The sequence below is a fragment of the Suncus etruscus genome, chromosome 3 (genome assembly GCF_024139225.1).
Source record: "Suncus etruscus isolate mSunEtr1 chromosome 3, mSunEtr1.pri.cur, whole genome shotgun sequence".
In the NCBI taxonomy this organism is placed as follows: Eukaryota; Metazoa; Chordata; class Mammalia; order Eulipotyphla; family Soricidae; genus Suncus; species Suncus etruscus.
This window is the reverse complement of record NC_064850.1, coordinates 160,401,897-160,428,209: the sequence shown is the minus strand read 5'-3', so window position 1 is coordinate 160,428,209 and position 26,313 is coordinate 160,401,897. Positions and strand designations below refer to the sequence as shown.

Genomic DNA, 26,313 nt, shown 5'->3' with positions numbered 1-26,313 from the left:
AGATTACTCCTGGATCTACACTTAGGAATCATTCCTGGAGGACTCAGGAGACCCTATGGGATGTCAGGGATCAAAACAGCCATATGCAAGGCAAGCACCCTACCAACTATACTATTACTCTGGCTCCCAAGAATCTCTAGTTATTTGAGTTTGACAAGTTTATTACTCTTTTAGTAAAGACATTATCTCAGTAATTTCTTTCCCATTTTGACTTTAGGCTAATATATCATTTGAGTTAAAAAAAAAAAAGTAGGGGCCAGAGAGGTAGCATGGAGGTAAAACATTTGCCTTTCATGCAGGAGGTCATCGGTTGGAATACCGGCGTCCCATTAGGTCCCCTGTGCCTGCCAGGAGCAATTTCTTTTTTTTTTTTTTTTTTTTTTTTTTTTTGTTTTTGGGCCACACCGATAACGCTCAGGGGTTACTCCTGGCTATGCGCTCAGAAGTTGCTCCTGGCTTGGGGGACCATATGGGACACCGGGGGATCGAACTGTGGTCCGTCCAAGGCTAGCGCAGGCAAGGCAGGCACCTTACCTCTTGCGCCACCACCCGGCCCCAGGAGCAATTTCTGAGCCTGGAGCCAGGAATAACCCCTGAGCACTGCCCAGTGTGAACCAAAAACAAAAGAAGGAAGGAAGGAAGGAAGGAAGGAAGGAAGGAAGGAAGGAAGGAAGGAAGGAAGGAAGGAAGGAAGGAAGGAAGGAAGGGGGAGGGAGGGAGGGGGAGGGAGGGAGGGAGAAAGAGAGAGGAAAGAAGGAAGAGAGAGAGAAAGAAGGAAGGAAGGAAGGAAGGAGGAAAGGAAGGAGGAAGAGAAGGAAGAAAGAAGAAAGAAGGGAAAGAAAGAAAGAAAGAAAGAAAGAAGAAGAAGAAGAGAAAGAAAGAAAGAAGAAAGAAAGAAAGAAAGAAAGAAAGAAGAAAGAGAAAGAAAGAAAGAAAGAAGAAAGAGAAAGAAAGAAAGAAAGAAAGAAAGAAAGAAAGAAAGAAAGAAAGAGAAAGAAAGAAAGAGAGAGAGAGAAAGAAAGAAAGAAAGAAAGAAAGAAAGAAAGGAGAGAGAAAGAAAGGAGAGAGAGAGAAAGAAAAGTATGAAGAAGAGTGATGTCATTTGCACATAAACAGTAAAATAGAAAAAAAACAGTAAGTTAATACACTTTCAGTGTTTTTTTTTTGTTTTTTGTTTTTTTTGTTTTTTTTTTAGATTTCTTACACTTTCAGTGTTTTACTTGAGGCTACTCTGAACTTACATGCAGAAGCATGACATTACTAAAATCTGGAAAATAATAAATTTAGTCATTTATGTTAATGGTATGTTAATCTTCCCCTTTATCAACTTTATTAATGAGCCAAAATATGCTGAAAAGATAACATGAATTTTTTTTCTTTTTGGTTTTTGGGCCAAACCTGGCAATGCCCAGAGGTTACTCTTGGCTTTGCACTCAGAAATTATTCCTGGTGGCGCTTGAGGGACCTTATGGAATGCCAGAAATCAAACCCATGTCAGCCATATATATGCAAGAGCCCTACCCACTATACAATCTTTCTCAGGATGCCCCACCCTGTGGTGTACCCATCGTTAATTATTTCATTCTACACCACCCCATGAATTTTTTTGTGGGGGGGGAACTAAACCTGGGCCTGTCCAGGTTGGCTACATGCAAGGCAAATGTCCTACTGTGCTATTGCTTAGACCCACCCTATGAATTTCTAATTTATTTGGCAATCATTCATCTTTTCATTGAACAAATATTGTTATAGATTGAAAGGCCTCAACTCTGCCCCCAGCTCCTATGTTGAACCTAATACAAAATGGTGGTATTTGAAGATGATTTTAAGAAGTAACTGGGATGGATATGGTTACCATAGGAGTTTTTGTAATAGGACTAGTGCCCTTATAAAGAGTTCTCTCTCTTCTATGTCTCTATTCTAACTCTCTCCTCTCTCTCTCTCTCTCTCTCTCTCTCTCTCTCTCTCTCTTCCCCACGCCCTTCTCGCTGATAGTAACCTTTGGTGGACCTTGAATACCAGCTTCAGGGCTGGGTATGAGATAGTACATGCTTGCTATGCAAAGACTCTAACTTTGATCCCCAGCACTGCAGTCTCCTGAGCACAAGGTGACTGGGTCTGTTAGCTACTGACTTCAGATTCAAAAAGCAAATTGAGGAGCCGAGTGGTGGTGCAAGTGATAAGGCATCTGCCTTGAGCGTGCTAGCCTAGGACGGACCTTGGTGCAATCCCCTGGGGTCCCATACGGTCCCCTAAACCAGGAGCAATTTCTGAGTGCATAGCCAGGAGTAACCCCTGAGCATCACTGAGTGTGCCCCCCCAAATAAAACGAAAAAGGCAAATTGATGTTAGTGGTGTTTTTTTTGTTTTTGCCATACCCAGAAAACTCCTTACCTGCTGTGCCATCACTTTGCCTTGAAGAAAACAAATTGATAATAAAAAGATCTTGAGAAAATAGATTTCTGTTTATCACCCAAGCCTATGGTTTATTTGTCTGTTGGTTCTTATAATACCAGAAATAGACCAGGACACAACTACCAAATTTCTTATAAGGTCTGTGAAGGTAAAGATAAACTTCAATTTCTGGCCTCAAGAACTCCCAGTTTATTTATTTATCTATCTATCTATTTATTTATTTATTTATTTATTTATTTATTTATTTATTTAGGTTTTTGGGTCACACCCGGCAGCACTCAGGGGTTACTCCTGGCTCTATGCTCAGAAATCGCCTCCCCCCTATGGGGCCCGGAGAGATAGCACTGCGGCGTTTGCCTTGCAAGCAGCCGATCCAGGACCAAAGGTGGTTGGTTCGAATCCGGGTGTCCCATATGGTCCCCCGTGCCTGCCAGGAGCTATTTCTGAACAGACAGCCAGGAGTAACCCCTGAGCATCGCCAGGTGTGGCCCCCCCAAAAAAAAATCGCCCCTGGCAGGCACAGGGGACCATATGGGATGCCGAGATTCGAACCACCATCCTTCTGCATGAAAGGCAAACACCTTACCTCCATGCTATCTTTCCAGCCCCAAGAACTCCCAGTTTAAAGCAAAAAAGAACTCCTATTTTTGGGTTGGAGCAATAGTATAATCCCTGGTACTACAACTCTTGGTGTTCAATAACAGCTTGATTGTTTTTGTTTTGGGGGTCACAGTCAGCAATGCTCAGGGTTTATTCCTAGCTCTGCACTCAGGGATCACACTCTTGGAGGGTTCAGGGGACCATATGTGGTATCAGGAATCAAACCTGGGTCAGATGCACACAAAGTAAGTGCCCTAATGACTGTTCTATCTCTCCAGTTCCACATTTGTTTTGTTTTGTTTTGTTTTGTTTGGCCACACCTGGTGGTGCTCAGGGGTTACTCCAGGCTCTGCACTCAGGAATCACTCCTGGAAAGCTCATGGGACCATATGGGATGCTGAGGATAAAATCTGGTTCAGCTGTGTGCAAGGCAAGCATCCTATCCACTGTACTATAGCCCTGGCCCCTCTAGCTCCACTTGTACATATGTATTTTTATGACATATACCATTGAATGATGGCAAATTTAAGTGCATAGTGTTGTGTAGAAGATGATGATCAATTGCTGAGAACAGACACAGTAGGTATTTTAATTAAAGCAATGGTCCTGCCATTTTTTATTTCTCACAATAATACATGTTTACAAAAAAATGCACATTTAAAATCTTGATCATGATACATATTAGTGTGTCAGTTTTCAATAAAATAATGCATATTTATTTGAAAATAACTTCAATGTTTGAAAGTAAAATAGGATGTGATAAATGTAATTTATAACATATCATGTCATAACCTAATGTAATTGGAATAACTCACTTTTTTTTTTTTTTCAGTTTTTGGGCCACACCCATTTGACGCTCAGGGGTTACTCCTGGCTATGCGCTCAGAAATTGCCTCTGGCTTGGGGGGGACCATCTGGGATGCCGGAGGATCGAACCGCGGTCTGTCCTACGCTAGCGCTTGCAAGGCAGACACCTTACCTCTAGCGCCATCTTCCCGTACCTGGAATAACTCACTTTTAAATCACAGACACTTAGCACCCAGGAACAGAAATACCATTCGTTATTAGAGATGGGATCTCTTACGGGACCTGACCTGAAACTATCTTTATCATAGATTAACAAGTCAGCTTTTGACTTATCTTTTAGAATTCTGTAATTGAAAAATTACATGAAAGGAAAATATTCTTTGCTTTTTTTTTTAAAGTTAGAAGCATTTATCTTTGAAAGATAACATGGAAATCATTCTTTTTCTTATAAGACCTTGAAAAGGTTGTATCACAGGCGTCATGAAGAGTGAAACATTTTGTAGTTAATAGCTACAAATATTGGTTTGCACATTTTAAAACAATGAATTACAAATTCCTTAGTATGAAAGGTTAAAGGCACAGTGAAACAATGAACATTTGCACTTCACTATTTTAAAACAAAATAATTCAGAAGGCAAAAAATTAAGGTGACCGGCACCTAATTTGTTTCATAGGTGATAAAATTATGGGGACAAGCTGCAGAATTACTACATCGAGGTTAATAGTGGCAGATGACTTATTTAAAATACGTTGTTTTAATGTTTGATCGCCCCCCAAGACTTAAAGATATTTTTATATTGTTTAATATGTGGAAAGATTTTATAAGTTGTCATTCTCAAATATGTATTCTAATTTTTTTTTTTTTGGTTTTTGGGCCACACCCTGTGACGCTCAGGGGTTACTCCTGGCTATGCGCTCAGAAGTTGCTCCTGGCTTCTTGGGGGACCATATGGGACGCCGGGGGATCGAACCGAGGTCCGTCCTAGGCTAGCGCAGGCAAGGCAGGCACCTTACCTCCAGCGCCACCGCCTGGCCCTGTATTCTACTTTTTGAAACTATTATTCCCATTCTGATACATTATCTCTTAAAAACAATTCTCTCTTTATGCTCTTGTCCAATAATTTTTTTTGTTTGTTTATTTTGTTTTTGTTTTGGCAGTGCTGGGAACTCCCAGCTCTAAACTTTTTTTTTTTTTTTTTTGGTTTTTCGGGCCACACCATTTGATGCTCAGGGGTTACTCCTGGCTAAGCGCTCAGAAATTGCCCCTGGCTTGGGGGGACCATATGGGACGCCGGAGGATCGAACCGCGGTCCTGATCCTTGGCTAGCGCTTGCAGGGCAGACACCTTACCTCTAGCATCACCTTGCCGGCCCCAGCTCTAAACTTTTGTTCCCAGCTATGCTCAGGAGATCTTGATTTGCCAAAGATTGAACTGGTATTTGCTACAGGCAAAACATGAGTTCCATCTTTTGAGCTAACTCCAGCCTCCATGAAAGTTTTCTATTTGTTTGATTTTTGGGCCACACTTGGCAAAGCTCCAGGATTGCCAGAGATTGATCCTGGGTTGACTTCATGCAAGGCAAATGCCCTTACCTCCTTTTTTTTTTTTTTTTCTTTTCTGGTTTCTTTTTTGGTTTTTGGGTTACTCCTGGCTCTGCACTCAGAAATCACTCCTGGCAGGCTTGGGGACCTTGCAAGAGTCTCAAACTCAATTTACCTGGGGGCCGCAGGAGGCAAAGTCGGGGTGATCTTTGAGTGCAAAGTCAGTAGTAAGCCTTGAACATTGGGGGGTGTGACCCAAACAACTAAAACAAAACAAAAAAAGATTCCTCTAGGGCAGGGCCACAAAATGTTGTACGAAGGGCCGCAAATGGGCCCTCGGGCCGAGCGTTTGAGACCCCTGCTGGATGCCAGGATTCGAACCACTGTCCTGTATGAAAGGCAAACACCCTACCTCCATGCTATCTCTCCGGCACCCTAAAGCTTTGTAACCTTGTCTTATATTTTTTCCTTTTTTTTGGGGGGGGGTCACACCCAGCAGCGCACACTACTCATGGCTCTACGCTCAGAAATCACACCTAACAGGCTCAGGGGACCATATGGGACGCCGGGATTCGAACCACCATCCTCCTCCATGCAAGACAAATGCCTTACCTTTATGCTGTCTCTCCAGCCCCTTTCCTTCTTTCTTATCTTCCTAGCCCCTAGGTTTTATTTATGTATGATGACCCCTATAGGAGTGATTTGAAAGATCCTGCCAGGAGCAATTTCTGAGCGCAGAGCCAGGATTAATGCCTTAATGTCACTGGGTGTGCCCCCCCCCAAAAGAAAAGAGAAGAAAAACAATTTTCACTGATTACCAGCTGTAAAAAGTAATCGTGAAATTTAGTATCTACAGGGGGAGAAATAAAGTCCTCTATATTTTATTAATTTGGGTTTTTTGGGGGTATACCAAGCAGTGCTCAGGGGTTGCTCCTGTGGGTGCTCAGAAGAGAACCAATGGTCCTTTGAATTCAAAATATATGCTCAGTTTTTTTGATGTTTATTTATTTTTTGTTTTGTTTTGGGGGGGACCACATCCGGTGACACTCAAGGGTTACTACTCCTGGCTATGTGCTCAGAAATCGCTCCTGGCTTGGGACGCCGGGGTGATCAAACCACTGTCGGTCCTTGGGTAGCGTGCGAGCAAGGCAGACACCTTACCACTCCGAGCCACTGCTCCGGCCCCTATGCTCATCTTTTTGAGCTACTTTTTTTTTTTTTTTTTTTTTACATTTTCCTAATTATCTTGAGTGGATAGAACAAAATAGTGAGCAAAACTTTTGAGAAGTACCAGAGGGCTAGAGAGATAATTCAACGAGCCATAACTTGGTGCCATTGTGTGTGGCCCCCAAACTAAAATAAAAAATTGATAGGAATAGGGGATATCGATTCAAAGTCTGATCCTTGGCATCACTGGACCCTCCCAACCCTCCAAGCACTTCTTGCAGCCCTGGTAGGTCCCAGAATTTCCAGGTCCAGCAGTGCCACATTTTTGGACCAAAGTATTAAACCTGAAGGCCCACATAGTGGGGACAAGTGGGTATGCTGGAATACTACTCCCCAACACGAAGTCATAGGAAGTTATAGGAAATTTGGGCACTATGACTACTGTAAGAAACAAAGAACTTTATAAATAATAACAATGACAGAGCCAGAGAGATAACACAGTGGGTAGGGCACTTGTCTCGCACAAGGACAATCAGGGACCGACCCAGGTTCGATCCCCAGTATCCCATATGGTCCCTGAGACTGTTAGGAGCTATTTTGAGTGCAGAGACCCCCCCCCCAATGAATAAGCTAACTTATAGCCAAATAACATTATTCTTGGGCATTAATATCAATCACTGTTAATAGTTTCTTTTTTTGCTTTCTTTCTTTTTTTTGTTTTTGTTTTTGGGCCACACCCGGCAGTGCTCAGGAGTTACTCCTGGCTGTCTGCTCAGAAATAGCTCCTGGCAGGCACGGGGGACCATATGGGACACCGGGATTCGAACCAACCACCTTTGGTCCTGGATCGGCTGCTTGCAAGGCAAACACCGCTGTGCTATCTCTCTGGGCCCGCTTTCTTTCAATATAAAAACATTCTACATTTTTGGTTAGTCATTAAGAAATCAGACCTGGAAAAAATAGAGGCATTAAACAAATGACTGACTAATAACTAAAAGGATGACTGGAGAGAAAGTCCAGGACATAAGGCACTTGCCTTGCATGCGACTCCCTTTGCTGCAACTCTGGTTTAAATCCCCAGCACCATATGTGGTTCTCTGAGCATTGGAAGGGTCATGCTAGGGCCAACTTATAACACAAAAACAAAAACAACTAATAAGTAGAAAAGATTTAAGTAAAATGTGTTTTACAAATATGTTCTGAGAATGATGACACAGAAACAGGAAGACAATGTGTGTGTGTGTGTTTGGGGGGGCGGGCAGAGAGATAGCAAAAGATAAGATGCTTGCTTGCACTCAGCCAATTGGGGTTTTATTCCTGGTACTGCATATGGTCCTCCAAAATTCTCAGTGCAGGAGGAAGACGTGAGCTTTGCTGAGCATAATCCCCTCCTCAACAAAATCTATAAATAGAACTTGGATTTTTTTTTTTTTTACCTCTGGAGAAACCTGTACTCTCTCTCTCTCTTTTTATTTTTTTTTTTTTTTGGGTTTTTTTTTGGGGGGGGGTCACACCCGGCAGCCAGGGGTTAATCCTGGCTCTACACTCAGAAATAGCTCCTGGCAGGCTCTGGGGACATATGGGATGCCGGGATTTGAACCACTGACCTTCTGTATGCAAGGCAAATGCCTTACCTCCATGTTATCTCTCCAGCCCCTGTATTCTCTCTTGAACACTTATCTTTTTCTCCTCTCACATTTCTTTTTCTTTTTGTTCTTTTTGGGGTGTTTTTTAATTTTTTTTGTTTGTTTTGTTTTTGGGCCACACCCAGTGACGCTCCGGAGTTACTCCTGGCTATGCACTCAAAAATCACTCCTGGTTTGGGGGAACCATATAGGATGCTGGGGAATCGAATTGTGGTCCATCCTAGGTTAGCAGATACCTTACACCAGGGGTCTCAAACTCACGGCCCGTGGGCCATTTGTGGCCCTCCGTACAACATTTTGTGGCCTGCGGCCGACCTTCAAATATCACAGTATTCGCGATTTTTCGCTTACCGAATAATCGCAATAAAAATCACATTAGTAAGAAAAAAATTACATTAAACTTTAGCATACCCCGAGCAGTTCCGTTCGGGGTATGCAAATGTTTAATGTGATATTTTGCGATTTTTTTTCTTACTAATGAGATTTTTTTATTGCGAATATTCGGTAAACGAAATCCCTTATGCGGCCCTGCCTCACCCCGACTTTGCCTCCTGCGGCCCCCAGGTAAATTGAGTTTGAGATCCCTGCCTTACACCCTGCGCAACCACTCCAGCTCCTCTTTTTGTTCTTTTTTGTGCCACACTGACTTGTTCTCAGGGATTCTGTGTTCAGAGAACACTTCTGGCAGTGAACAGGGGACTCTATGGGGTGCCAGGAATCAAACTCAGGTCAGTTGTGTACAAGTCAAGTGTCTTACCTGCTATACTATCCCTCCCATCTCTTCTCTCACATTTCTCTAAGTAAAAAAAATTCAATGTAGATAGGCAATCCACATTTTATTTTTCCAGTGACATATTTACAGTTGAATCTAAATTAGAGGCCTGCTTGCATGCCACAGCCAGGAACTTTGGATAGCTCAATGTAAATTTCTTTTTGTTTTGATTTTGGACCACACCTAGAGATGCTTAGGGATTACTTCTAGCTCTGCACTCAGGAATTACTTCTAGTGATACGTGGGAGTATCACACAGGATGGTTCCATCCATACAGTTCGCTGGGGATGGAATCTGGGTCAGCCATGTGCAAGGCAAAGTAATCTTTGGAAAATGATAGTAAACAAGTTTGTTATATTTATAAATAAAGGCCAATAAATGGAAATACTAAAATATTTTATTTTTGCTTTCCATAGGACTTTACTATTAACCAGTGAATGTGGAGAAGCATCTATTTGTAATGCTGTTCTAACTGATGAAAAAATTACAGTATTCTATTTAGCCTACAGTAAATCAGTGCATTCTGATAGGTTCTGGATGTTCACTTAAGCTGATGTCACAAAAAAAATAAAACCAGACATGTGAATTCTTTTTTTTTTTTTTTTTTTTTTTGGTTTTTGGGCCACACCCAGTAACGCTCAGGGGTTACTCCTGGCTATGTGCTCAGAAGTTGCTCCTGGCTTGGGGGACCATATGGGACACCGGGGGATCGAACCGCGGTCTGTCCAAGGATAGCGCAGGCAAGGCAGGCACCTTACCTTTAGCGCCACCGCCCGGCCCCAGACATGTGAATTCTGATGACAAATACACCATGACTAACAGTACTGCAAAATAAGATGAACCCAAGTCTCTTCAAAATTCTAGATTCATGTACCGAGATTCAGAGGAAAAAGAAAGATGCTGAACTGTGTCATTGAATATGTGATCAGCAAAATACAGCCTGAGGAAATCTACAGGTCAGCCTCTTTTGTGAGGTGGGGTTTGGAAAGGGGGGATGAGAGGAATTGGGTCTCACATGGTGGTGCTCAAGAGTTATTCCTTGGGGATGGAGCGGTGGTGCAAGCGGTAGGGCATCTGCCTTGCCTGCGGTAGCCTAGGACAGACCACAGTCCGATCCCCCAGTGTCCCATATTGTCCCCCAAGCCAGGAGCGATTTCTGAGCACATAGCCAGGAGTAACCTCTGAGCAGCACCTGGTGTGGCCCAAAAACAAAACAAACAAACAAACAAAAAGAAAGAGTTATTCCTTTTTTTTTTTTTTTTGGCACCATATCCAGTGGTACTCAGGGTTACTCCTGGCTCTGTGCTCAGAAATCACTCCTGGCAGGCTTGAGGGCCTTTATGGGATGCCAGGGATAGAACCCGGTCAGTCCTGGGTTGGCTGTGTGCAAAGCAAATACCCTATATGCTATGCTATTGCTCTGGAACCTACAATGATTACTTTTGTGATGTTGGTGAATAAGATTGTTTTTGTTTGTTTGTTTGTTTGTTTTTATTTTGGGGCCACACCCGGTGATGCTCAGGGGTTACTCCTTGCTATGCACTCAGAAATCGCTCCTGGCTTGGGGGATCATATGGGATCCAGGGGATCGAACCACGGTTCGTCCTAGGTCAGCATGTGCAAGGCAAACACCCTATTGCTTGCACCACTGCTCTGGCCCCTGCATAAGATTGTTAAAGTAACAGGAGATTATAGGTAACTGACGGTCTTAAAAGAGTGTCTCTTCATAATAATGTGATAAATTTCTATTTTGTTTTAGTATTTGTTTTATTTCATAATTTCTCTAAATGATAAGATTGATAATAAAATCAAAGCCCTTAAGGTTTTCTACTAAGAATTATGGGTATGAATACTTCTCTAATATTCAGTTTATGATTAAGAAACTATAATATAGAAATATTCCTAAACAAACTACAAATATTTGAAAAATATAATATTAAAGTCTTATTGTGCAGTTATAAAAGTCAATGTATGAAGCACACATTCCTAACCCCAAAATTTGTTACCCTATTATGTAATATAATTTGGTTAAATGAGCTTCACTGACTTCAGTTTCCCTTTCCCACATCCATTTATACAAACTGACTCATGTATATTCTATTAGAGGTTAGATTAGAATTTGAGTATTGGAAGAGATTTTGAACTTCCTTAAATGTCCATATTTTCTCCACTTTTTCTTTACATAGAACAAATATTAATTGCTTGGCTAACCATGATGGTAGTTATTAAACCACTTAGCCAGGTTTATGTTCTCTTCTATACATAAATGTCTGATGATGACTATTTTTGTGAAGTAACTAAGAGACCCAAAAAAGTAAAGCAGTTTTTAAATGCAGTATAACAAATAAACAAGGAAAATAATACATCTGTGTCGTCCACTTTGGTCCATCAACAGCAACAATTTCCCTTCATTTGTGCAAGTGACATATGGTGCAAAATGATACGTTTTCTTTTCTTTTCCTTTTAATACAATTATGTGGTATTCGAATGATTCACATATTCCAGAAGTGATCGATCTAAAACTCTTCGAATAAGAGCTTCCTCAATTATATTAAAATCCTACAACAACAAAAAAATAATTAGAACTGCAGGATAAAAGAAACAAGCTTTTGAGGCAGGAATGATAGTACAATGGGTAGGTTGCTTGCCTTGCATGTGGTACCTCATATGGTCATACTTCATGCAATACCTCATATGGTCCCAACAATCTGCCAGGAGTGATCCCTGAGTGGAGAGCCAGAAGTAAGCCCAGAGACCCCCAGGTGTGATCCCAAAACAGAAAAAGAGAAATAAAGAAACAAAGAAGCTTTCATAAACTGGAGGATGCACATCACTGCAGATGCTCTTATTTTGCAGGTCAGTAAAGTCCTGGATTTAGTTTTGACAAAACTGTCATAAAACCTAATAGAGACTTGTCCTTAGTACATTTGGTGGTTTGTTTGCTTTTTTGAGAAGGGGCCTATATTCAGTGGTGCTTAGTGTTCACTCTTGGTGGGGCTTGGTGGACATTATAACTGTGTAGCAGGAATTGAGCCCATACCAGGTACATGCAAGGCAAATGCCCTCCCTGTTGTATTATCTTTTAGAACCTGCTGTATTATCTTTCTACATATTATATTTTCTATTAATGCATTAGTTATTGTCACAGTTAAAAAAAAGAGTCTTGGGGCCGGGAAGGTGGCACTAGAGATAAGGTGTCTGCTTTGCAAACGCTAGCATAGGACTGACCACGGTTCGATTCCCCCGGTGTCCCATATGGTCACCCCAAGCCAGGGGCGATTTCTGAGCGCATAGCCAGGAGTAATGGGTGTGGCAAAAAAAAAAAAAGTCTTGTTTAGAACTTAAAGTTAGGGGCCCGGAGAGATAGCCCAGCGGCGTTTGCCTTGCAAGCAGCTGATCCAGGACCAAAGGTGGTTGTTTCGAATCCCGGTGTCCCATATGGTCCCCCGTGCCTGCCAGGAGCTATTTCTGAGCAGACAGCCAGGAGTAACCCCTGAGCACCACCGGGTGTGGCCCAAAAACCAAAAAAAAAGGGGCTGGGTGGTGGCGCAAGAGGTAAGGTGCCTGCCTTGCCTGCGCTAGCCTTGGACGGACCACAGTTCTATCCCCCGGCGTCCCATATGGTCCCCCAAGCCAGGAGCAACTTCTGAGCGCATAGCCAGGAGTAACCCCTGAGCGTTACCGGGTGTGGCCCCAAAACCAAAAAAAAAAAAAGAACTTAAAGTTAGTTTTGTTTTTTGTATTTTTAGGCTACATCTTGTGGAGCTCAGGGTTTACTCCAAGCTCTGTTTTCTGGGCTGTCTCCTTCCAGGCTCCCAGGAGCCATGTAGAATTAGGGGTCACACCTGGGCCTCCCATATGCAAAGAGGATGCTTCAGCCCTTGAAGTCATCTCCCTTGTCCTGGAATTTAAAGCTTTTATCTGATCCAACTTACAGTTTTTAATCAATAGCAAAACTTTAGATCTATATAAGTTTTGTAAATAAAACAAAAACTTTTTTTTTTTTTTTTTGGTTTTTGGGTCACAACTGGCAGCACTCCAGGGTTACTCCTGGCTCTTCACTCAGAAATTGCTCCCGGCAGGCACAGGGGACCATATGGGGATGCTGCGATTCGAACCACCAGCCATCCTGGCTTGGCTGCTTGCAAGGCAAATGCCCTACCACTATGTTATTTCACTGGCCCAAAACAAAAAATATTAAGAAGCCAGTCCTGTGTTCTCTAATCCACTTCCTGGATGAACTTTATAATAAATAAAATCTCTATTAAAAGTTTATTCCAAAACACAAAAGCAAATAAGCAAAACTCAAAAGGAAAAGGCCTCTGAACGCTATTTATTAAACAGATGATTTAAACTCAGAACCAGGAAGATAGCTCAAAGGGCTGCTAATTGTTCTTTCCAAACAGGAGCCCTGGGCTAGAACCCTTTCCCTACCCCTCCTGCAGGAGCAATATTGAAAGCACTATTCAGAAAGCCCCAAGTATCTCCTCTGTGGCTCCAAAATAAATTGCAAAAACTTCTGCACAACAAGAAAAAAACTTCTACTTTCACAAAAGTTATAGCTCTATATAGGGAGAAAACACACAGAAAGTATTAAAATAACTTGAAAATGGAATTTGGCTAATGCTCTAGATCAGAGTTTCTTTTTGTGGTGTGGGGAGGGGAGTACATCCAGCAGAACTCAGAAATTACTCCTGGCTGAGGCTGGAGTGATAGCAGAGTGGGGAGGGCATCTGTCTTGCACGCAGCTGACCCAGGTTTGATCCCCAGCTTCCTATATGGTCCCCTGAGCCCATGGTTCCTGAGTGAAGAGACGAGAGTAATCCCTGAGCACTGCCAGGTATTCCCCTCTCTAGAAAACCCAAAAAAATTACTCCTGGCAGGCTTGGGGGACAATATAGGATGCTAGGGGTTGAACCTGTGTCAGCTGTGTGCAAGGAAAATGCCCTAATCACTGTGCTATCATTTTAATTCAAGATCAGTTTCTTAACACATTTCCCACCAGGAAGTAAGTCCCATCCCAGTTTTGCTTCTACCTGTGGGGCCCAATACACTATTGCTTGGCCCCCCAGTACCATACTGTATGCTGCACTTACGTTCATTTCACCATGTGTCCCACTGTAAGGTCCTGATTTAGAAACACTTCTATACGTCACATTTTGTTTTTTGAAGGGGTTGGAACAGGGGCCACAACTGGCAGTACTAGGGCTACTCTATGCTCTGTATTCAGGGTTTCTCCTGGCACTGCATAGAGCATTATGCTGTGCCTGAATCAAACCCAGGCTTCCTACACAAAAAGAGGGCGAGGTGGCGCTAGAGGTAAGGTAAGCCTTGCAAGCTCTAGCCAAGGAAGGACCACTGTTCGATCCCCCGGCGTCCCATATGGTCCCCCCAAGCCAGGGGCAATTTCTGAGCCCTTAGCCAGGAGTAACCCCTGAGCATCAAATGGGTGTGGCCCGATAAACAAAAAACAAAACAAAACAAAAAGAATGCTTGTAGCTGCTCAGTCTGCTGAGTTATCACTTTGAATTCAGGTCAATAAAATAAAACTTATAAAACACTGGTTTTTATAATTACCTACTTAATGCTGATATTTCAGTTATCTATACATTTTCCTTCTATAATTTTACTCACTTGGATTAAAAAAGATAATCTCAATACAGACATCATAGTTTGTATAAAAGTAAAAAATATATACTTACTATGAAATCATCATAAAACAAAGTGTGATTAACTTGCAAATGTCTTATCAAACTGCCACTGAAGCTGCTTGAATTTTCATTTGGTATTAAACGGCAAAGAGGACAGAACTGGAAGTAAACAAAGTTCAAGAAACAATTTAGGTTATTAGTGTCAGACTTTAAAAATATTTACAACCACTCAACAAAGTAAATTATAACTATTTTTCAACTGCCACACCTCAGAATTACGTTTTAAGATTGTTATTACATATCACATCATCTATAGTATAGTACAGGGGCCACAACTGGCAGTACTAGGGCTACTCTGTGCTCTGTTCTCAGGGTTTCTTACCTACTTACATTAGGGGCATAGTTTTTCTTAAGATAAATGACTGTGAATGAAGATTAAAAGTTCAAAAGGTGGGGCAGGGAAGGTGGCGCTAGAGGTAAGGTGTCTGCCTTACAAGCGCTAGCGTAGGATGGACCGTGGTTAGATCCCCTGGTGTCCCATATGGTCCCCCCAAGCCAGGGACGATTTCTGAGCGCATAGCCAGGAGCAACCCCTGAGCGTCAAACGGGTGTGGCCCAAAAAAAACCCCAAAAGTTCAAAAGGTATGGACTTTCATAACAAGACGCTATAGTTTTTAATTCTTTAGCAATATACATTATAACTCATCAGCTTCAATTATTACCATGTACACCTTTAATTTAATGGACATTAATAAAACTTACTTTTTTCACTTGAGATATCGATAAACTCAAGAAATTGCAAAAATAATCCAGAGGTCTTATGTTCAGATCACCAAAATGGTAACAACTTACATAACCAAAATATATTACCAAAACCAGGAAGTTGGCAATTATCTAGTATAGACCTTACTTAGATTTCACTAGTTTGGGCATGTTTTTTTTTTTTTTTTTTTTTTTTTTGGTTTTTGGGCCACACCCGTTTGATGCTCAGGGGTTACTCCTGGCTATGTGCTCAGAAATCGCCCCTGGCTTGGGGGGACCATATGGGACGCCGGGGGATCTAAACGCGGTCCGTTCCTTGGCTAGCGCTTGTAAGGCAGACACCTTACCTCTAGCGCCACCTTCCCGGCCCCTTGGGCATGTTTTTTTTGTTTTGGACCACAGCTGGTGGCTCAGGTGACTGGGGATTAAACCTGGGATTTCTGCTTGCAAATCATGTACAATCATCCTTTCAGTCATCTCCCTGGTCCCTAAAAGATAATCTTATTGTTATCTTTTTTGTTTTGTTTTTTTTTTGGGGGAGGCATACCCAGAGGCACTCAGTGGTTATTCCTGGTTCTGTGCTCAGAAATCACTCCTAGAGGCTAGGGGGAACAACTATAAACATTTCTGTAACCACGGTGCTTAGATAAAGAAATTATTTTTAAGAAAATCACTCCCTAAGCACTCATCTGTTCTCAGGCACTTGCGCTGCTTCCATATACTGGCTACAGTAAATACTGCTGTGATGAACATAGGAATGCAGAGGGTTTTTCTGCATGGTGTTTTCCTAGGGTATATCCCTAGGAGTGGTATTGCTGGGCCATATGGAAGCTCAATTTCTAGTTTTTTTGAGGACTATCCATATTGTTTTCCAGAAAGGCTGAACTAGATGGCATTCCCACCAACAGTGAATGGGAGTTCTTTTCTCCCCACATCCATGCATCCATGCCAGCACTAGTTGTATGCCAGTGTAGATATCCCCTCTCCCAAATTCCTGTTTATCCCACCAGAATGATTAGAACCACCCACACCTGGAATGGCCAGGTAGAGGAGTCTGACTTGGGGGAGAGAGGGGATAAGAAGGAGAGTTAGAGTCAGCAAAGGGAGTCAGTCAGCAAGAAAGCCTGGAGAGCAGTGAAAGGGAGACAGAGGCAGAGAGAGACAGAGAAGGAGCAGAAAAGAGGCTGCTTGGAAAAGGCTTAGCATAGAAACCATGTGACCGTGAAATAAAGCTGGGTGACTCCTGGAGCTTCATCTGACTACTCTGGGAATTTCTCCGCCATCACCCTGCAACCTTCAGATCTGCCAGGCTGTAGGGGCTGCAGGGGCTGGGCTTAGCCAAGAAAGGCCTCATCATCCCCCTACCAACACATGTGAACTGTCTATTTATATTAAAATAACATGCCAGTTTCAATTGTGTGAGATGGTGTTTTGATTTGCATTTCTCAGAGAGAGAGAGAGAGAGAGAGAGAGAGAGCGCGAGAGTCACCTGGGGTTACTCAGGGGTTACTCCTGGCTCTGCACTCAGGAATCAGTTCTGTCCGTGCCCAGGAGATGCCTGTATCATTCCAACTTTAGTATATGTGCTGCCGAAGCGAGCACCTTGTTGACTTATGGGAGTCCTAGTTTCAATATGCTCAAAAAAACATTTTTTTTTTGGTTTTTCTGCCACACCTGGCGATGCTCAGGGGTTACTCCTGCTTTGTACGCATAAATTATTCCTGACAGGCTTGGAGAACCATAAAGGATGCCAGGGATCGAACCCATGTCCGTCCTGAGTCAGCCATGTGCAAGGCAAATGCCCTACCGCTGTGGTATCACTCCGGCCCCAATACACTTAATTTCTAAAACTGCTCTACTCCATTCCATTGACCTTTACATCTTAATTTTAAATAAATTACATCATTTAAGTGGCTATAACTATAGTCCTAAAGACATTTATGATTTTTTGTTTGTTTTTGGGTCACACTTGCAGCACTCAGGGGTTACTCCTGGATCTATGCTCAGAAAGTGCTCCTGGCAGGTTTGGGGGACCATATGGGATGCTGGGATTTGAATCACCTTCCTTCTGCATGCAAGGCAAACGCCTTACCTCCATGCTATATCTCCAACCCCAACCTACTTTTAAAAGGAGTTACAAAACTCAATGGGTGTCCTTAATGTGCCAGGTACATCTTAGGCATTTGAAAAACACCATCTAATTAACACTCTTTGATGCCTGTCCTTGCATAGCTGGGGCTCTCTGAGGGAAGGAATTACATGTAATGTGTTCACCCCATGCATTCCCAAAAGCTGGAAAATTGTTTCAAACTTCATCTAAAGCTCTCACTGACTTAAACTGAGCAAGTGCCAGATTAAGTCTCTTTTGTGGGGATAAGGGGTGTCTATACCTGGCATTGCTCAGGGCTGACTCCTGGCTCTACTTGGGATCATTCCTGGTGGTGCTTAGCAGACCACATGTGGAGCTGGGGATTAAAATCGAGTCAGGGCCCGGAGAGATGGCACGGCGGTGGGGCGTTTGCCTTGCATGCGGCCTAACCAGGAGGGACCCGATTCTATTCCCAGTGTCCCACATGGTCCCCCAGCCTGCAAGGGGCGATTTCTGAGTGCAGAGCCAAGAGTGGCCCCTGAGCACCACTGGGTGTGGCCCAACAACAAACCAATCAATCAATCAATCAATCAAGTTTAAAAAGAAAAGAAAAAAAAAATAGGGGGCCGGAGAGATAGCATGGAGGTAAGGCGTTTGCCTTTCATGCAGGAGGTCATCGGTTCGAATCCCGGCGCCCCATATGGTCCCCCGTGCCTGCCAGGAGCAATTTCTGAGCCTGGAGCCAGGAAAAACCCCTGAGCGCTGCCGGGTGTGACCCAAAAAATCCAAAAAAAAAAAAAAAAAAAAAAATAAAAAAAAAAAAAAAATAAAATTGGGTCAGTTATGTGCAAATACTAAAGCAAGAGCTTTACTAGTACTTTCCCTCCAGCTGAAAGTATTTTTTGTTTGTTTGTTTTGGATTGGGGGGCCATACTCAGAGGTACTCAGGGTTATTCCTGGCTCTGCACTCAGGAATTACTTTTGGCGGGGTTAGGAGGACCATATAGGATTTGGGGGAATCAAACTTAGGTTGGCCTCATACAAGGCAAGCACTGTACCCACTGTCCTATCACTCTGGCTCCTGAAAGTGAGTAATCTTAACCTGTAAAATAAGAATAATCTTTGCAAGACTATTGATAGCTTTAAAAGAATATGCAGTTTGACATTATGAGGCTCAGTTCGTATATTAGCTTAGTCCTGGCACAAATACTAATTGCTACTATAATCACTGAAGTAGATACTTTCAATACTGCATAATAAGTGCTATATTCAAGACATGAGTAGATAGCAAATCAAGATGTGAAAAAACAGCTGTGCATTTTTCCCAAGAAATTAAGCAAGACTTTAGTTTTCAATATCCGAAGACTGAGCCAAGAAGATCATCAGAGGCAATAAAATCAATTTGGAAAAAGGTCACAGATCTTGAGAAAGGAGAGTCAGAATTAGGCAATGGAAAAAGCTCAGTGAAGCTGAAAACAGACCACATTAGGGAAAGTGGTGGGAAATGAGTTTGCAGGGATCCACACATGTGCACCCATAGTGGTTTCTGCTTGCCCCTTGCCAAAAGCCAAAGCTATAGGAATGACTAAATTCTGGACCAACCCCGAAGGAGACTGGAATCTAGTGGCAAAGAGATAGTAACTCAATTTCGTTTTCAGTCTGAAGTTAGGGAATTAGAGGAGACTTCAGTTATTTAGTTACATAAATTTTAGTTGTGTAACTAAGGAACTTCTCCGTTCTATCTCCTGGACGTTGTGAAACGTGGGCTAAAAGTTCATGCCTTTTCCAAAACGTCTTTTGTTTTTCAAATTGGGAGTTTGAATTGAGGGAAAAGAGGGTAATTTATAGAAAGGGGGTGGGGGAGTTCTAAGGGAAAGGTTGATGACTATGTTAGTACCTAACAGTTCACCTACTCGCTCCCTTCCATAGTCAATTTCCTGGTATCTGCCATTCTTTATTATTTATACATTACTTATGTCCATTCTTTATCATCTTCAATGGCCCTTTGCCATAATAACCATATTAGGAAGGAACAATTATACAGTGTACATTCAAATGATGTAGTCTTCAGCTTAGGTTAGAACGGTTAAATATATTAGAAGTTACCACCACTTCAACCCTTCAAAAATCTTATTGCAATGACATACCCAGAATTATCCACAATTTAGAGGGTTTCTACATCTTTATTCACTCATGACCCTTTTTAATTTTTTAATTATTTTTGGGTTTTGTGCCATTCCTGGTGACGCTTAGTGCTTGTTCCTGGTTCTACACTTAGGGAACACTCCTGGTAGGCTCATTGCCCATATGGGGTATTGGGAATCAAACCTGGGTCAGTCATGTGCAAGGCAAATGTACTATTGCTCAGTCATGACACTTTTATATTTGAAAAATGTGCAACATGGTTAATGTGCATTATGTATTTGATTCTGAATTTAAATTGGAGTAGTGATATTCAGAAACTTTTCAATGTTGTGTTGCCCAAATATGTCAGAAGCCCCATATTCAGTTGTCTTGACCCCATATATGGTTTGGAAGCAGTTTAAGAGGCTAAGATTTAGAATAACCTCCAAAACAACTCAGCAATGAATGTATACTTTAGCAAAAGGAAGAGTGCTAAAAAAGGGCTATTGTGCATACTTTGCATGTTGGAACCCAGGTTTGATCCTCAGCAGCCTGGGGCCCCTCTAGCACTGGCAGGAATAGATCCCCAAGCACTGAGTCAAGACACCACCCTCTTCTCCAAATATTTTTGGTGAACACATTTCTTTTTCTTTTGGACAACACTTGGCAATGCTGGGGATTATTTCAGCATGCTGCATAATGCTTGTGGATAAAGAATACCCAAAAGAGGGACCAGAGAGATAGCACAGCGGTAAGGCATTTGCCTTGCAAGCAACTGACGCAGGATCAATGGTAGTTCGAATCCCGGCATCCCATATGGTCCCCCATGCCTGCCAGGAGCAATTTCTGAGCACAGAGCCAGGAGTAACCTGAGTGCTACCAGGTGTGGCCCAAAAACAAACAAACAAACAAACAAACAAAAAGAATACTCAAAAGAGTAGAGTGAGAATACAAAAAAGGAGAAAAATGTTATACACTGAAAACACTAAAGAATGTGCCAATAAAATTAAAAAAGCAGACTGCAATTTTAATTTACTAGTATTTTGAAAGCATGACTAATTTTTTCCTTGTAAAAATTATATATATATATATATATATATATATATATATATATATATATATATATATATATATATATATATATATATACACTTCCAGAACCTGGTAAAGCCACACATTTTCTAAACACCCATAAAAACAAATTGTTGTGAGATTATATCCCAAACCAATTAAATTTACATTCTCTTTCTGTAAGGACTATATCACAGAGGTAAGGCAAAAAATAAGACTACTGGAATCTCTGAACCTGAGTGAACAGAACTATGCCTTTTTTTCTCTTTCTGTTTTGTTGTGGGACCACACCTGGCAGTACCCAGAGCTTATTCTCTGCTCTGTGTTCAGGATCAATCCAGAACCATATGCAATGCTCAGATTGAACCAACCTCCCTCCCTTCCTTCCTCACTCACTTCCCTCCCTCCCTCCCTCCCTCCCTCCCTCCCTCCCTTCCCTCCCTCCCTCACTTCCCTCCCTCCCTCCCTCCCTCCCTCCTTTCCTTCCTTCCTTCCTTCCTTCCTTCCTTCCTTCCTTCCTTCCTTCCTTCCTTCCTTCCTTCCTTCCTTCCTTCCTTCCTTCCTTCCTTCCTTCCCTCCCTCCCTCCCTCCCTCCCTCCCTCCCACCCACCCACCCACCCACACTTGGCAGCACTCAGAGATTACTCCTGGCTCTCATTTCTGGCAAACTTGGGGGGACCAAGGCAAATGTCCCATCCACTGTGCTATCACTCTCTCTTCCTCTCTTCCTTTCTTTTCTTTTTTCTTTCATTTTTGTTTTTGGGTCACACCTGAAGATGCTCAGGATTACTCCTGGTTCTGTGCTCAGGAATTATTTCTGGCAGTACTCAAGATGCCTGAGATTGAACTTGGATCAGCTGCATGCAAGGCAAGCACCCTATCAGCTGTAGTCTCTCTGGGCCCCGCTTATAATTTATATGACTAAAAAAGGAACCACCCCCCCCAAAAAAAAATCACTATTGGGAATGAGAGAAATGGCTTACATGACTAGAGTGCTTTGCAAGAGGGAGTTCCAGGTTCTATTCTAGCAATGCACAGACCCAGAGCACTGCAGGAATCTGCCCCTTAGCACTCTTGGGTGTAACCCAAAACACAACTAAAAAGCTTTTGATATTAAGGCAACACATAAGAAAAGCAAAATTTTCCAGATGTTCTTAACTCAAAATAAAGAATTAGCAGTTTGTGATTTGATCCATGGATTATCTAACTGTTACTGGAAAACAGTTTCGGTCCATCTCTAACTGCCATAAAAATAACTTATGCCAGGTAAAGTCAGCTGATGTCACTGATCTTTTTGCAAGCAAACCAGCAATCCAGTCCTTTGAAGCAGTAATTCCTTTCAAAATTCTGAGTATTTTTAAATTTTTATTAATATTAATTTTTATTTAATTACTGTAAAATCACAAAGATTTTTTTGTTTTGTTTTGTTTTTGGATCACACCCGGCAGCTCTCAGGGGTTAATTCTGGCTCCATGCTCAGAAATTGCCCAATGGCAGCCTCAGGGCACCATTTGGGATGCTGGGATTCGAACCACTGACCTTCTGCATGAAAGGCAAAAGCCCTACCTCCATGCTATCTCTCTGGCCCCCAAATCACAAAGTTTACAATTAACTTTGAACTCAGCTTTCCTTGTTTCTTTTTTTTTGGGGGGGGAGGTAGTCACACCTGGCAGCGCTCAGGGGTTACTCCTGGCTTTACGCTCAGAAATCGCTCCTGGCAGGCTTGGGGGACCATATGGGATGCCGGGATTTGAACCATCATCCTTCTGCATGCAAGGCAAACACCTTATCTCCATGCTAACTCTCTGGCTCCCTCCTTGTTTCTAAACTCAGGACACCACGTTATGAACTTATGCTAGGGCTGAAGCCAGGATCCCTATATGCAAAGTATGTACTCAGTCCACCAAGTTCTCTCTAACCCAAATATGCATGTGTATGTATAATTATTCAAATTATTAAGATATAGTGATTAGGGGGGCAGGGAAGGTGGCGCTAGAGGTAAGGTGTCTGCCTTGCAAGTGCTAGCCTAGGACGGACAGGACCACGGTTCGATCCCCTGGCGTCCCATATGGTCCCCCCAAGCCAGGGGCGATTTCTGAGCGCATAGCCAGGAGTAACCCCTGAGCGTCAAACGGGTGTGGCCCAAAAACCAAAAAAAAAAAAAAAAAGATATAGTGATTAGGGCCTGGAGAGATGGCACAGCGGCGTTTGCCTTGCAAGCAGCCGATCCAGGACCAAAGGTGGTTGGTTCGAATCCTGGTGTCCCATATGGTCCCCCGTGCCTGCCAGGAGCTATTTCTGAGCAGACAGCCAGGAGGAACCCCTGAGCATTGCCGGATGTGGCCCAAAAACCAAAAAAAAAAAAAAAAAAAAAGATAAAGTGATTAATGGAAGTGAGTGACATTCTTCTTTTCACTTAAGGTATACTGTCATGATAACCCTACTTGCATTAGTAAAATGTTTTTAACTTAGGATGTGACCATCATGAGAATACTAAAGTTAAGTCAAAAGTAAGTGCATTTGGGATCTTACTTGTTGACTATCCATGATTATTTGTAGGAAAGAATGTCCTCCAATTTTATAAATGTGTGATTTCTATATTATATTTTTTTAAGATCTTGACTATTGTGAATGTGCTTCAATAAATATAGCAGTGCAAGTGCCTTTCTGAAATAACATTTTGGGACTTTAGATGCAAAGAAGTGAAATTTCTGGGTAGTATGGAAGCTCAATTCTTAAATTTTTAAGAAGTCTCCATGTTGTTTCATAAAGGTGAAGCAGGTGAAGCAGGGGACCATATGGGACACCGGGATTCAAACCAACCACCTTTGGTCCTGGATCGGCTGCTTGCAAGGCAAACATTGCTGTGCTATCTCTCCGGGCCCTGAAATGAATTTTCTAATGTATATTACATTTAAACTGCAGAAACAAAAAGTAACAGAAATTGCAGCCGGAATGATAGCACAGGAGGTAGAGAGAGCAGCTGCCTTGGATGCAGCCAACCCAACCCAGGTGGATCCCCAGTATTCTAAAATGTCCCCTGAGCCTGCCAGGAGTAATTTCTGAGCACAGAGCTGGGAGTAATCCCTGGGCACCACAGGTTGTGGCCCCAAAAAACAAAAACAAACAAACAAAAAACAAAACAAGATGGACCTTGGTTCAATCTCTGGGTGTACCATATGGTCCCCCAAGCCAGAAACGATTTCTGATCGCATAGCCAGGAGTAACCTCTGAGCATCACTGAGTGTGGCCCAAAACAAACAAACAATAAACCAAAACAAACAAAACACAGAATTTTTACCACAGGTCTTCTTTCTGATCTGTGATGAGTAATACAGTGATCTAGCAAGTTGTCTTCATCAAGTTCCTTCTGACAAAATGGACAGACACACCTGGATGTTAGAGAGAATACAAAAAGAACTCAAATTGTTGCCATTAAATTAGAGATCAATAAACACTAGTATGGAGGTGTAGTTCTCAATTCTAGTTCTGCTTGATCTGATAGTATTTTTCCTATCTTTTTTCCCTTGCTTTTGGATTAGGGGTCACATTCTGTGGCACTCAGAGGCTACTTCTGGTGCTGTATTTGGGGATGGGGCATTACTTCTGGCTCAGGGGACCATGTGGTGCTAAGATTGAACCTAGACCTCCCACAGGCAAAGGAGGCACTCCAGCACTCTGAGACATTTCCCTGACAAACTTTTTTCCTATCTGGTAGTCTTGATGTTTTTTTTTTTTGGGGGGGGGGGGTGGGCACACCCTGTGACGCTCAGGAATTACTCCTGGCTATGTGCTCAGAAACCGCTCCTGGTATGGGGGACCATATGGGACGCCAGGGGATCAATCAGCAATCCGTCCTAGGCTAGCGCAGACACGGCAAGATGCCTTACCACTTGCGCCACCCCTCAGGCCCCAGTAGTCTTAGCTCTTCCCATGAGAAATGTAATGTATATCCTTATAGGAATAGGGCAGAGGAAAAGAAAGAAGTGCAAGTTGAGCACTCATTTTTTGAGAACTGAGGATCACAAAATTCAGCTCTACTGTTACTTTTGGGAGGAAGGAGTTAACCCTCTGGTACTTAGGGTCCTGTGTGGTAGTAGCAGGAACTGAGCAAGGGTTGGCTGCTCATAAGGCGAACTACTTTCACCCCTTGTACAATACAAAGTCTCTGGCCCAACATGTTCTGTTTTGTTTGATTTTTAGTTTGACCTTTCGTTTTTGTTTTAAGGCCATACCTGCAGCGCTTGGGGGGACCACATGGGACTAGGGGTAGAACCTGGGTACCCTGTGTGCAGAGCCCTTTGATCCATCTTTCCAGCCCCTTGGTTACTTTTTCTGTGTCCATTTCTCTGCCCTTTTCTAATTCAGGGAACATCTGAACTGGTTATTAATTTTTCTCCAACTTCACTAGCATAATAAATAACTATAGATTTCTCAGTATATTTATAATGTTACACTTGTGCAGTTCAACACAGTAGCAACTGAAATGCTTAGCAAGTATGTTTGAAAGTATCAAATACAGAGTGAATTTCAAAGACTGAATATAAAAAAGGAAAAATTTGTTATATTAAATGTTAAAAATTAATTTCACATTTTTTGCAAGGCAAACGCCCACCGCTGTGCTAGCACTCTGACCCTAATTTCACTTTTTAAAGAATGTTTTTTTTTTACTTTTCAAAGCATGGCTATTAAAATTTTGTTATGGCTGGGGCCAGAGTGAAAGTACAGCAGGTAGTGCTTTTGCCTTCTATGTGGCCAACCAAATTCAATCTTCAGCACCACATATGGTCTCCCAAGCCAACCAGGAGTGACCCAGGCATGTAGAACCAGGAGTAAACCTGTTGGGTGTGGCCCCCTCCAAAATGATTTTTTTTATGATGATGCTCAAGGGTTACTCCTGACTGTACTCTGGAGTCACTCAAGGTAGTGCTAGGGGACCACACAGTGTCAGAGATCACACCTGGTCCTCCTGCATGCAGAGCACATGGCCCAGAGCCTTGCACTGTCTCTTCACCTTTAAAGCAGGGATTTCTTTTTGTTGTTTGTATTTGTTTTTGTTTTTGTGTCACACCCGGCTGTGCTCAGGGGTTACTCCTGGCTCTATGTTCTGAAGTCACTCCTGGCAGGCTCAGGGGACCATATGGGATGCCGGGATTCGAACCACCGACCTTCTGCATGCAAGGCAAATGCTTTACCTCGATGCTATCTCTCCAGCCCCAAAGCAGGGATTTTTTTTTTTGGAGGATAGCAGGGATTTCTATCTTAAATGAAAATTACTAATATTTTTGTAAAATTACCTAAGCAATAATTTCCCCCTTTTTTTCTTTTCTTCTTCTTTTTCCTTGTGTTCTGGGGATTGACCCAGGCAAGATAAATACTCTACTGTTGAGCCACATTCCCTTATTTTCTGTTATTTTATTATTCAATTCAAAGTAGCAGGAAATTTGTCTTTTGGCCACACCCAGAGGTGCTCAGACCTTCCTCCTCAAGATTCAGGGTACCATACGGGATGCAGGTTGGCTCTGTGGAAGGCAAACACACTACTTGCTGTACTATTGCTCCAGTGCCAGGTAAAAAGGATTTAAATGAGCTTTCCTATATTTTTGTTTCATACATTTACTTTGTATCACACCCCACACCTTCTCAACATATTTGTTATCCTTTCCT

The 26,313-nt window shown here is 42.4% G+C and overlaps 1 protein-coding gene across 1 annotated transcript in view; it reads right to left on the bottom strand.

Annotated features, from left to right (window-relative positions):
- Nucleotides 1-11,255: 11,255 nt before the first annotated feature.
- The window catches only part of RNF125 (ring finger protein 125), a 36,873-nt gene continuing 21,815 nt past the window's right edge, over nucleotides 11,256-26,313 (bottom strand). The window contains exons 4-6 of the mRNA XM_049770214.1: nucleotides 23,948-24,038; nucleotides 14,652-14,759; nucleotides 11,256-11,508 (exon numbers count right to left, since the gene is read on the bottom strand). Of these exons, the coding sequence (XP_049626171.1) occupies nucleotides 11,422-11,508; nucleotides 14,652-14,759; nucleotides 23,948-24,038 (286 nt within the window). The 3' untranslated portion in view covers nucleotides 11,256-11,421. The remainder of the gene's footprint in view (nucleotides 11,509-14,651; nucleotides 14,760-23,947; nucleotides 24,039-26,313) is intronic.